The sequence below is a fragment of the Marmota flaviventris genome, chromosome 5 (assembly GCF_047511675.1).
Source record: "Marmota flaviventris isolate mMarFla1 chromosome 5, mMarFla1.hap1, whole genome shotgun sequence".
Lineage (NCBI taxonomy): Eukaryota > Metazoa > Chordata > Mammalia > Rodentia > Sciuridae > Marmota > Marmota flaviventris.
Genome location: NC_092502.1, coordinates 150,766,063 through 150,779,861, shown reverse-complemented (window position 1 = coordinate 150,779,861; position 13,799 = coordinate 150,766,063). Strand labels below are relative to the sequence as shown.

General features: G+C 37.8%; 1 protein-coding gene across 1 annotated transcript in view; it reads left to right on the top strand.

Annotated features, from left to right (window-relative positions):
* Oxct1 (3-oxoacid CoA-transferase 1) overlaps positions 1-13,799 on the top strand; it is a 134,150-nt gene that overhangs the window by 113,601 nt on the left and 6,750 nt on the right. Inside the window, exons 15-16 of the mRNA XM_027936258.2 lie at positions 4,961-5,041; positions 7,992-8,093. Coding sequence (XP_027792059.2) covers positions 4,961-5,041; positions 7,992-8,093 — 183 coding nt within the window. The remainder of the gene's footprint in view (positions 1-4,960; positions 5,042-7,991; positions 8,094-13,799) is intronic.

The following is a 13,799-nucleotide window of genomic DNA, read 5'->3' as shown; positions in this document are numbered from 1 at the left end:
AACAGCAAATGTTCTCTCAGTTAGCTGAACCTCTCCACCAAAGTCCCCGGTGGATTGCCAGAATCTCTACTGAGTAGGTGCTGTATAAAGGCCAAAAATATCCCATGAGGATGAACTCAGTATGAGTCATTTCATTCTGTCCTTTTATTCTGTTTACCTTGATTTTCTTTATTTAGCAAATTCCATTTCTCTCTTCTGGTTACCAGTCAATCATCATAGTGAGGTGACAGTCATGGATTTTCTAATACAATATTTCCTGATATTTTATATTTGGGGGTACGTTCATTTGATTTTAGCATTAAGATTAGGGGAGAGAGTCTGGGGTTGTGGCTCAGTGGTAGAGCATTGCCTCGCACATATGAATCACTGGGTTTGCGCCTCAGCACCACATAAAAATAAATAAATAAAATAAAGGTATTGGGTCCATCTACAACTAAAAAAGTATTTTAAAAAAATCAGTGGAGTGAAGGAAGAGGCCCAGGAACGGGGACTGTCAACCTTCTCTTGTGATGTTTTGGCGAGTCCTAATAGAGGCCTTTCCTTGGCTTCCATGTGTAATAGGCGAAGTTTTAAATATCTCCTTGCAGGTTCAGCCCTTGTAGCCCCTCTTTTTAGCAGATTATGGCAAACCTTGAAGACTAAAAAGGAACAGGTGTAAGAGGTAGGATAATTCATTCTGTTTTCATCTGCCCTTTTAAATTTGCATATTGCCTGTTTCAGTCCTGGATTATCTTTTCTTCTCCCCTTGATCATGACTTCGTCTGTCTCCCTAAAGTCTTGTGAGCCTCTTCACATGCTTCTCTCAGCCATGCTCCTCCTGGAGTGAACACAGAGGTGCTGGGAATGGACAAGTACTTATCCAAAAACTAGAAAGCAGCCTCTAGTGCTCCGGAGGCATGCAGTCCTGTGGTATTTCATAGCTCTAACTCTGTAGGAGTTCCTTGAATTAGAAATGTAATGTTCAAACGGAATGTATTGATCACTGTGTTGCCAGAGCTCTACTGATTGCTGTAGATACAAAGATGAATGGTCTCAGCATTCCGGGAGCTCTAGAACTATTGCAGGGTGGTCGTACGTCAACAGTTTCAACACCGGTAGTGGGAGAAGGAGGCACAGAAGCACCCAAGAGGGATGCTCTAGACCAGAGATGCCCCTGGGACACTGGTGTGCAGGCAGCAGATAGGAGATATTGGAGAAGATTCTTCACAGAAGATAATACCTGAGCCAAGTCCTGAAGATAGATAGGAAGTTGATACCATTTGAATCTGGGGTGATGGGTCATGTTCCAGGTATCAGTGAGCATTAACAAGGGCTTAGTTCTTTTAGGAACAACTGATTTCTAGAATTTGTGTCTTCTGTGCAGTTGATTATTAAGACTTTCCTAAAGACGGTTCCTGAAAGACAAAAATATATTGCAGCCACATTTAGGAAGTACCTAACACAGATGATGAGTGTGAAATGAGTTTTTATATAAAGCAACATCTTATAAAAAGCTTATACACTTGCCTCAGGTCAATGAACCCTTAACATCAAATGCAAAAATCATTCTGTTATACAAAAGAGAGCTTGCTATCTGGGATCAAGTTCTCTGTGATAGCATTAGACATTGTTATGATAGCAAGGGGATTTATTATCACTAAACCAGAGTTGTACGTTACTGTAGAATGTAGGTCTAGGATTTCATACAGACATCTAAAGAATTAAAATGCTGTCAGTACAAGTCTTACATGAGGCCTCTAACCATTGAAGGGGAAAGAAAGAAACTAGGGAAGCAGGTGAAAGAAATGGATTTAAGTGTTCATCAAGGTTGTGATGAAGTCAAGAAACAATAGCAGGCTGAAATGAGGAACCCTCATAACAATCGTTTGCTATTCCTCTGCCTTTTCTGACATCTCTTCTACAGGAAGGCAAGAAAAATGAGGAAAGATAAAGATAGACAAGACCCCACAACCCTGGATTTTGGTATATAGATTCCAGAACATTCCATTTGATTTCTACAGTGATTGCATAGGAGGATGAGGCACTTCAAGAGAACACTGCAGTGCAGAGAATGGCTTTCTGGCTTTCTAATGGCAAAGTTTAGGTCCTTGGGTTCCTCATATAGTGTTCTTTGTTGCCACACTCTACTGCCTGTCTTTATTAGGGTTTATTTTTAAACGCTATAAGCTCAGCAATTGTTCCTTCTTTGTGAATCACTAATATATGCAGCTGCCACACCACCCTGGAAGGCTCAGCCCCGCGAAGTTAGAGCAGTGTGCTAAAGTGGGAGTCAGCCGTATTTTGTCTTCATAGCTAATCTGCTGTTGAATATTGCAATTGTGACATTTTAAAATCTTTCTGCATCTCATTTTCTCTCTCCCCTTGATCTCTGCTATGTCTTGGAGCTACATGTGAATGGAATCATCTAGCTACATTGTTCTAACTATGAGATTATACTTGACGCCATTTTCCTAGGCAAGCTTTACAGTTTGCCTCCAAATATGAATCATGTTTTAATTAGTTTTGTGGGTCTCGGGAGTTGTGTTTAGGCCATTTTCTGTGTAATTCTATGTCAGATTACTTCACAAAGGACCTTGAATTCCCTGGGTAGGTATAGAAATGTTAAATATAAAGTATATAAACAATACCACCTAACATTTATTGAGTACTTGCTAATTACCAGACAGTTGAATTTCACTTAATTCTATCAATAACTATGTGAAAAAAGGTGGATGAGGAAGCATGGGCACAGGGATCTTGCACAGATAGTGTGGAAAAGGGTCAGGTCCTTTGGCTCTAGCCCATACTTTTTACCACTGTGTCATTTTGTTTATGCAGAAAATGATCTATAAAAGGTCTCTATCATAGGACACAGTTGATGCTATCAGTCGAAAAGAGTGATTTTTCCTAAAATGAAATTGGTTGTTCATTAAAATCCAATTGGCTGCTTTCACATCAGATGTGTGTGAAGAAAGGGTACTGTAGACCTTGCTCACGTAATGAGAACAATATTAAGAGTTCCCTGCAGAAAATGTTCTTCAGAGGCCTACAGATTGTTCACTTTGTTTGAAGTCAAGCTTGGAATTCATTGTGACGTGCCTTATTGGAGTTATATTAAACGTAAGAAGACCTGACAACTGTAGAAGTTTGAATATTCATCATTAATATCAGCTGTTCAATTTGGCTTCCATGATATGTGCCAGATTTGAAATCTCAAAAGGAAAATAGATAATTAGAAATGAACTGAAAATAAGGTTCTCTTTCTATATCTCTAAATTTTCTTGTATGATGTCTGTGTATTTCATATGTATTTAGCACTGGTTTTGAATGAATTAAGATAATAGAGTTTGTCCATTTTTAAAAGTCCATCCAAGATGTCCAGTAGACTTCTCTTTCCTTTGCTATTCATTCATTCATTTATTCACTCCAAACCTATTGAATACCTTCTATGCCTCATGCTGAATAAGTACACCAAAACCTTTAAATGTATGCTGTTTCAGAGTTAACTGGTTACCTCAAGAAGTAAAATCTTAATTTAACACAGTTATCAGAAATTCATTGCCTCTGATCATATACTTGGTCTCATGCAAGTTCCGGGGGAGATATAAACTAGGTAGCAGGTAAGTATTCCAATGGGTTAAAAATGAGATGGCTAAAGACAATGGTGACATGGTATGTGGTGTGCTTATATCTAGAAGGGAGCAGTAGAAGCATTTGCCATTTTTTAAGAGAAGATCCAGAGTGTGACCAGTTAGACTTCAGTCTCAAGGGAAGTAGCAATTTAGGTTCCTGGTGTTTGATACTTAAAAAAGGAGCGTAATCACAATCAGAAGAAAATTATCTGAAAGTCAGAAAGCTGGTTTCCACTCTCAATCCTGCTTTTTGTTTTATGTGTGAAGAAAGGGTACTGTGGCTAATTGAAAGTTGGAAAACATGCATTTAGACCAGCTCACATTCAATAATGAGCAAACAGAAGCTCAGACAGACTCCAGGAAGAGCAAAGAGCTGTGTAAAAAAAGTAACCATAATCATAATATGCTATACCACGTGGCCCAGCAGTGATCAGTTTTATATGGTCATAGGTCAGAATGATGTAAGTTTTGACTATGGAGTTAACTACAAATTGTGACATGTTCAGATGGGAGAATTGAAGATGATGGAGGGGACAGTGGGGGGTGGGAGTAGCATTTGTAAGAGAATTAAGTCCTTTTCTACCATGATAAGAAATCAGTAGGTAATGTTTAAAATTGATTAGCCAAGGACTGGGGATGTTGTTCAGTGATAGAGCACTTGTCTAGCATGCACAAAACTCCAGGTTCAATCCCTAGCACCACATAATAATAAAAATAAATAAATAAAATTAATTTGTCAAGACACAAATAGCAAGGCAAACATAATTTTAAATGTGGATATAAGAAGAAAATGTATAGAAATATAGAGGAAATGAGGGTAAAAGAAAAGAAAAGAAAAAGGAATGGATTCCTGTTGGGTAGAAAGACAAGATACTGCTATTTTCTGGGTATGTGTTGCATTTTAACGAATGAAATTAAATGTATTATTTTTAAAAGGGACCTTAGCTTTTATGTTCTATGTGTGCTTTCTATACTTGGCAGATAGCTGCTCACATGTTTTCCTAGAGACCATTCCCTGGAAGGAAAAAATAAGCTGGATATTAGAAGTGAGATTGCACATCAGAAGACCCAAGGCCCGAGAGTCCAAATTTGTGGCAGGGGTTTTTTCCCAAAGAAATCATGTATGCGTTTGACTGTTCATGTAGCACCATCCCTAAATTATTTTAGGGACAGATGCTGCTTCCAGAAAGGAAGTCAAATCTTACCTGTGTAAAAATTTTAAGATAGCCTGTGCCTAGGAGACAGTCTTTCTGATAGTTCCTGTATGTCTCATGGTCACATCAGTTCTAAATGAGAATTTCTCCCTAACTTCTTGTTCTGATGTTTCTTTCTTTCTTTCTTTTAAACAGGGAAATGTCCACAAAATCATGGAGAAATGTACGTTGCCCCTGACTGGCAAAGAGTGTGTCAACCGCATCATTACAGAGAAGGTAGGGAGCCTTTGTCCTTTTTATTCCCTCCAATATCCGCCACAGCCTTTTTTATTTAGAAGCATTTTTAGAATTCTTTATCACCTCCTGAAAGTGTATTACATCAGTAGTCATAGGATTAATTGAGTCTGTGGGTAAAATGAATAGCAAAATTCATCAATTTAATGTTTCTAATTGTAAAATTTTTCATGGGCAACTCTCTGGAAATATATACACACAAAATCGAACTGCTATCCTTGGTAACTGAGAGTATATCATCAGAGGAGTTTTATTGATCCCTACATTTTGACTATTAAGATGTCAAGCTGGATGATATATGCAGAGTTAAGGGCACATTCATCACTCCTACTTTACTTCCTTGCCTTCCTGGTTTGGTACTTCCTAGTACAAATCGTTGGATTTCATTTTATGAAGCTCAGTCAAAATTGAGTTTTAATCATTTGGGTGCACATTACAGTATAGACCCTACACTGAGCCAAGAACTATATTTGTTCCTTGAATGCTTTCTGCCTCTCTTATAGGGGGACTTCAAAACACACCAGCTATTTCAGTGCCTCTCTAGAATTTTCTTCTTAAATGGAAAATGTTGGCCATTGGTACAACCCAAAGACGCTCAGATCAGAGAAGCATTGCAGTCATCTTTCTGTTCCAGATTTGAATTTCAGGTGTTGAAATGTTGTAATTCCCATAAGTCAACTGGAAAGGAGGCACTTTCTTGATTCAATATTTTTTATATCAGTATTGGGAATTGAATACTGGGGTGCTCTAGTACTGAGCTACATCCCCAACCCTTTTTATTTAGAGACAGGGTCATGCTTGAACTTGTGATTCTCCTACATCAACCTCCCAAGTAGCTGAGATTATTGGCATGCACCACAGCTCACAGCCCAGAATTATTCTTGATAATAGAATAATTCATGGTAATTTTTAGGCTTTAGTCTTCATTTTTATCAAGTTTTATTTATAGCTTATAGCACTAAGTGGAAATCTTCCTAAATATTTTTAAAGTAAGTTGTTTCCTTCTTTTTAAAAATAATAAATTGTTGGCTCTCTAATATATCATGGGAAATAATTAAGGGTTGATAAAGATGCTAACATTTTTTAAAGCAATGAGTCAATTTGCTGTAAGTTTAATCTCCCTGATTACTGAAACCTTATATTCACTATGCCTAATTCTGTCTAAATCACCTCTGTGCTTGCTCTTAATAACATAATCCAGAGGTCCTTTTTTTTTATTTGTTCCATTTTTATAAATTTACAGTTTTTCATAATTCAGGAGAAAAGTAAATAATTTTGAATAGGACTCTAGACACATTTTCTCTAAAGGGGAATGTCCATTAAAAAAAAGTCATTTTAGATGAAGTAAGTTAATGGAATATGTGGACATTCCTAAATTACCAAAGCACATTTCTGCCAAAAAAAAATAGTTCTTTTTAAGGAGTATTTTAAAAATGTGCAAACAAAAGGAATATTTGCTAAAATATTTCCTCTTAAGTGTAAACTACCTTTTTCAATATAATCTCTCAGGTTATCAAGCAAAGAGGGAAGGCAAGCATCTCCGGTCCTGGGATGTTTTGCTTCTAGGGGAAAATATCAATCACCTGCAGATAGTAATCATTTTAGAGTTTGGGTTCACACAGAAATGATGAGTTAAGCTGCTTAGGAGTAAGAACATGGCTGTACCGTGCCCCTGCTGTGTCTCTGGCCTGGTACTTTGAGTGTGTTTTCTTATTGTATCTGACTGTATCACAGTCTTGGGGAGTGTTTTTTTCGTGACACATGCCTATAGATGCAAAGACAGGTTCACCAAGAGGTGCTCAGCTGTCGTGCAGCAGAGCTGTAATTTTCATCCAGCTCTAAAAGCAACATTCTTTCCTATGCATGTTTTTGTGTCCTGATATTAGCCTTTTAGCCAGGAGCGTTAAAAATGACAGTTCAGAGTTGGACTCGGAAAAAAGAAGAAAATAAAGATTCTCAGCCTGCAAATAATGTTTGAATTAATTAAATCCAGAGTAGAAGAAAGATCTGGGAAGCATAACATTCAAGTCTGAGAAAGAGGAAGCTAACCATGAGAACTCAAAGAGGGAACAGTGCCTAACGTACTGGAGGAGCACTGCAGAAGTAGGGGGAAAAGTCACAGGGAAGCGGTTCTTGTGCTTAGAGCTTCCCATCAGTAGACAGGAATGCTGAGGTGGAAGGTCATATTGATGCCTTCCTTTCCACTAAGGTTAGGCTGTGGCAGTTGTCACTACCATCACCTGGGACTTTAGACCAGAATGTAGCAACTAAATGTTCAAGGTGAGCTTGGTGTCTCATGCTTGCACTGAGCATAGCGTCTTCATTTGATTTGCATCAGATTTGCATCCCAAGAGGAGATTTTCATACTCTCCTCTTGGGATGTAAGTATTTTCATAGATTTTAAAGGGAGCGTTTTAACAGCTCATAGTTTAATGGTTACCTGGACTGGTTCTCTTGTTTGTCACAGCCAGGATAACTCTTTTTTTATATTACCTTTAGGCATTTCAGATTACCCTATCTTGTTTCCTGTAATTCTTCACCTAACACCATTTATCAACATTTTTTTTTTTTTAATCATCCCTGTCCTTTCTCCATTCAGGTATCCCCTGCCTCCCTCCTTCCCTTTCTTCATTTTTTTCTTTCTTCAGATCATTTCACCAAAAGTGTTAGACTTGGGTTACAATACTAACAAATGCCACCAAGAGTCAACAGTTGTTTCTTCAACACCGATAGTGTTCTGCATCTAATTGCTGATTAGGGAGTTGACGTTCATTTATATGCTTAAAGTTGACATTTTTTTCATTGCTGATTCTCAGAGTCTTTTGTCCTAGATCTTGTCTGTCTTTTAAAAAACTTGGGAGGTTATTTGTTTTGTACTGTAAAATAATTATGGTGATGAAAATTGTCATTGTCATTTTCTTGTCTCCCACAGGCTGTGTTTGACGTGGACAGTAAGAAAGGGCTGACTCTGATCGAGCTCTGGGAAGGCTTGACAGTGGACGACATACAAAAGAGCACTGGGTGTGATTTTGCTGTAAGTGTCTCTGTGAGCTAACCCGGCCTTTTGTGCAACATCACAGGCTCCCAGATGTGTGTTTACAGGACGTGAACCATTAATTTGTGATCATTTTGGGAGTTGACCTTTGCAGTGTACAACAGTGGAAGGAAGGGTGCCTGCTGATGAGAGCAGGAGGGAGCAGGAGCCCTGCTCTGACTCATGGGCCAGAGCTTGGCTCAGGAGTCTGAAGCAGGAGAGTGAGGAGCCAGGAGAAGTTGTTGGAAACAGGGCTGGCTTGAGCTCCAAGCTACTTGCTGCAAAGTCCCTGGGGGGGGGGGTCACTGTTCTTTGAGTATATGTCAGCTGTGGTTAAATTTGATTAACTCAAAAGTGTGAGCCACAGGTGGAGAAATTATGCTTCCTTATTTTTAAACCCAGTGGTTTAATGGACAACTGAGTCCATTTAAAGTTAACCAAAGTAAAAGTAATAACGTCTCTGAAACAACAGAGGAAAGATTCAATTCTCAGACCCTTTTTTAAAGAACCAGTCTACTATTTAAAATGGAATATTATTGCAAGGAGAAGAAAATACATTCATGTTGCAACTACCCATCTTGAAGAAACAAATTTAACAACAATTATTTGATAGTCATGTGTAGATTCCATATAACTTTATGCGTGTTACATGCTTGGCTTGTATTTATCAGTGCATAACAAATTTCTTTAAAACAAAAGTTGCATAATTCATTATCCATATAATAAGTGTTTCTGTACCAAGGTCTTTGTCTATTAACCTTTTCTGAGTTTCCTTTTGGAAAAAAAAAAGAAGTCTCCCAGTAATACTTCGCTTGGAAAGTGCATCTTTAATTAGTTTTCCAATTTCATCAAGGTGGAAAAGAGGGATTTGTTTATACTCTTTAAGTATTTGCAAACAATTCTTAATCAGCTGTTCTTTCTTTCTTTTTTCCTTCCCTTTTCAATGTGAAAGAGTTAACTTCTTTGTCAGGTAGCATTTTTAACATCCATAGAATTTTCAATGTATATTAACAAGAATATACAATAGAAGACCCTAGTTAGTTATTTTAACTCATGTGGGTAAATCAGAAATGAAAAAGATGAATTCTTGTACTTTTGCAAAAAAAAAAGTGCTAATTTTCCTATCTTTATACAATGAAAGATATCTGTGTTCTCTCTTACATTTTAGTACCACTCCTTCTTTTCATTATAATTGTTTTTAACTGATATATAAAAGTTGTACTTGTTTATGGGGTTTTTGATGTTTCAGTACATGTTGTTTGATGTTTCAGTACATGTTTACATTCTGTAATGTTCAAGGCAGGATAAATATATCCACTTCTTATAACACCATTTCCTTATGTTGGTAACATTCAAAATCTTTTCTTCTATCTTTTTGAAATATGAAGCACATTATCATTCTCTGTAGTCACACTGCTGTGCAATAGCACACCAGAACGTTTTGCTCTTGTCTCACTATAACTCAGCACCCATTTATCAATCTCTTTTATCACTTCCTTTCCCCTACTCTCTGAAGCCTCTGGGAATCACTGTTCTGCTGTCAACCCCTGTGAGAACAACTTGTGTGTGTGTGTGTGTGTGTGTGTGTGTGTGTGGTGCTGGGGATTGAACCCAATTTTTTTGATCCCTCTCATGTGTAAGATCATGCAGTACCTGTCTTTCTGTGCCTGGCTTACTTCATTTAACACAGTGATCTCCACTTCTAAGCTTGTTGTCTCAAATGACAGGATTTCATCCATTTTATGGCTGAATAGTATTCCATTGTGTAGATGTACCATATTTTCTTTATTCAATCACGAGCTGATGGACACTAGGGTGTTTCCATTTCTTAGCTGTTGTGAATATTGGTGCAGTAAATATGAGAGTAGAGATGTCTGTTTAACACAGAGATTTTATTTCCTGGGATATATATCCAGTCATGGGATTGTTGAACCATAAGATAGTTCTGTTGTTAAGTTTTTTTGTTGTTGTTATTGTTTTTGAGGAACCTCCACACTGTTTTCCTCAGTGGTGGTGCTAATTTACACCTCCTCCAGTGTGTGTTTTTTCTTTACATTCTTACTGACACTTGCTATTTTTTTTTTCTACTCATAATCTTAGCTGTGTAGAGAAGGATATCACTTGACATTCTAGTTAGGTGATATTTCAATGTGGTTTTGATTTGCATTTCTTTGATTATTAGTGAGTTAAGAATTTTTTCATTTATCTGTTGGCCATTTGTGTGTCTTCCTTTAAGCTATGTCTGTTTAAGTCTATTGCCCATTTTTTAATTGGATTTTTTGAGATTTTGTGCTATTGAGTTGTTTGAGTTTCTTATATATCCTGAATATTAACCGTTTGTTGGATGTATAGTTTACAAATATCTCCCATTCTGTAGGTTGTCTCTTCATTCTATTACTTATTTCCTTTGCTGTGCAAAAGTTTTTTAGTATACTGTAATCTTATTTGTGTACCTTTGCTTTTGTATCCTGTGCTTTTGGAGTCTTATCCAAAAATGACTTGCCCATTCCAATGTCCTGAAGTGTTTCTCTGTTTTCTTCTAGTTTTATAGTTACAGATCTTACATTTATGTCTTTAGTCTGTTTTTTTAGAACCGATGAGAGGTAGGGGTCTAGTTTCATTCCTCTGCATACAGTTACCCAGTTTGCCTAGCACTATTTATTGAAAAAAATTCCCTTCTCCAATGCATGTTCTTAGCACATTTGTCAAAGATCAGGTGACTAGAGATGTGTGGTTTTGACTTCTAGGATCTCTGTTCTGTTTCATTGGTCTATGTGACTGTTTTTATGCCAATGTCATGTTGTTTTTAATTACTATAGTTTTGTAAGGTATTTTGAAGTCAGGTTGTGTAATGCCTCCTGCTTTTTTCTTTTCTTTTCTTTTTATTAGTGCATGTTGACAATGCAGAACAATAGGTTTCATCATGGTATGTTCATGCATGCATATAACTTGAATCATTTCCACCCCCTGTAGCCCTTCCTACTCTCTTCACCCCACCCCCTGATCCCTTCCTCTTTTTTTAATAGAAAATAGAAGTCTCCCTTCTATTTTCATGTTTTCTCCCCCAGCCCCCGCATCAGATTCCGTATATGAGAGAAAACATGCAGTTCTTGTCTTTCTTTGGCTTATTTTGCTTAATATGATGATCTGTAGTTGCATTGTTCTTTTTGCTTAAGATGGTTTGGCTACTTGAAGTTTTTTGTGGTTCCATACAAATTTTAGGATTTTTTCCCCCTTATTTTGTGAAGAAAGTACATGTTATGTTGATAGAGATTGCATTGATCACTTTGGTAGTATGAACATTTTAACAATATTGATTCTTCCAGTTCATGAACACAAAATTTTCTTTTTATACTCTTCAAATACTTTCATCAATGTTTCATAATTTTCATTGTAGAGATTTTTCACTTTTTTTTTGGGGGGGGGGCTAAATTTATTCCTAAATAATTTTCTCTGTAGCTATTACAATTTCAGTTGCTTTCTTGGCTTCTTTTCAGATAATTTACTATTGGTGTATAGTAATGCTATTGATTTTCCTATGTCGAATTTTTATCCTGCAACTTTACTGAATCATTTATTAGCACTGATAGTATTATTTGGAGAAATCTTTGGGGTTGACTATATAAAATCATATAGAAACAATGACAATTTGGCTACTTCTTTCCAATTTGGATGCCCTCTATTTCTTTGTCTTGCGTGATTGCTCTAACTAGGATATCCAATGCTATGTTAAGCAAAACTAGTTAAAGTGAGCATCCATCCTTGTCTTGTTCCAGATCTTAAGAGAGAAAGCCTTTTCCCTATAAGTATGATGTTAGCTGCTGGCTTATTATATATGGTCTGTATTATGTTGAGGTACATTTCTTCCTTTTTTGTTTTAATCATGAAGGAATGCTGAATTTTATCAAATGCCTTCTTTCCACCTGGCACTGTTGTAGGCTCAGAGGCTCTGGCTGTAGGCCCTGGCCTGGGGACAGAGACTGCTAGGATCTGCCAAGTGTTTGGTTTCAACCAGCCCAACCCTCAGTTTCAAGACACAACCCTGTGCTCACTTTCCTGCCCTACCCACTGGGGAGAATCTTGCTCCTCTCTATACCTAAGGTGGTGGAGGCAGCCCTGTGGCCATGTGGCAGAGGAGGGGCCAGAGGCTCAATTTGCAGGTACTGGCCTAGAGCAGGAATCCTGAGGCTACCACTGGGTTTCCCCACAGTGAGCCTGTTGCTGGGCTTCAAGTCTAAGGCCTGGTCTCAGTCTTGCCTGTCCCACCCAGCCCTGTCCCCAAGCTGGAGACATCTCTTTTCTTGCTGTGCTGTGTAAAGTTGGAGAAGCAGAGATATGGGCCACTTTTTTCTTCCTGCCTTCTTCATTGCATCTTTTCTCATTCATTATGCTAAAATCAGGCATTATATTGTCTAACGCCAGCTTCCTGAGCTCTGCTGAAGGTGGTTTGGTATGTGGAAAACTGCCAAATCCGTTTCTCTGTGAGGAGGTGACCACTGGAGTGTCTCTGTAGCCACCATCTTCCTCCCAGTCCCATCTTTCCTTTCAACAGTGACATGCAATCTTGTGTCCATAGGTTGTTGAGATGAAGTGTTAGTTTGTATGTCACTGTTGTCCCAGCAATTTAAAGGTGTGACATCAGCTCACCCATCCAGACAGAAGAACTAGCTTTTGGGGATCTGATGATGGATAGCATCTCTTTAGACCCTGACAGAGGAAATCACTGAGAGCAGGTGGTTTCTCCATGAGGCTAGAGACTGGAGGGCTCTGATTAATAAAAAGCATAATAGCTGGATTATCAAAAGGATATATTTAATAATAAAAATCACATTGAGGATAATATTTCTTTTGTGATAATCCAGAAATTATTCCGTGCTGTAATTCAGAAGATGTGCTTTTTACTACATGGGTAGCATTATATTCTATGTGACTCTATCAGTTCCTCATTTTTCTTTGAGGGCTTTGGATGTAGCTTAGTGATAAAGTGAGGCCCTGGGTTCAATCCCCAGCATATACAGAAAAGAATTATGTTTAAGAAAAGACCCAATAGCTCAGCTTTCAATGTGTACCTGGCAGTGAAGATTCTAGAAGGGAATAATTAGTTTGGTTATTGCCTAATAAAGAAAAAGGTGAAAATCTAGTGCAAAGCAATTTAAAATGTGTTGTAAAATGTCTGCAGACCTGACAATACAGGCAAGTGAATGGGCAAAAGATACAGAATATGGATGTAGGTTGATTGAGAAAATACCGAGAATCTCAATGAAAAAGATGAAATATGCTAGCATTATATAATAGGATCTGACAAATGTATGGTTTCAAGTTATTAAAAAAGAATGATTATGATGAATATTTGGGCTTTTTAAAAAAGGACTTTTCCAATTTATCATAGTGTAATTAATTCTTTAAATGCCACATGAAATAGCTTCTCCTAAAAAAGTCTGTAATGACCATCACACTTTGGATTATAAATGCACCCCGCCGAACCTCTTGGTCCCCAGCTGATGGAACTAGGAGATGGGTCCTAGTTGGAAGAAGTAGTTCATTGCGGGTGTAAACCTGAAGAGAACACTGAGACCCTGACTTCTTGATCTCACTTTCTGTGCTTCCTGGCCACCAGGAGCCATGTGCTTCTGCCATGATGTACTGCCTGGTGATAGGCCCAAAAAGCAACAAGACCAAGCGACTGTGGGCTAAACCGCTGACACC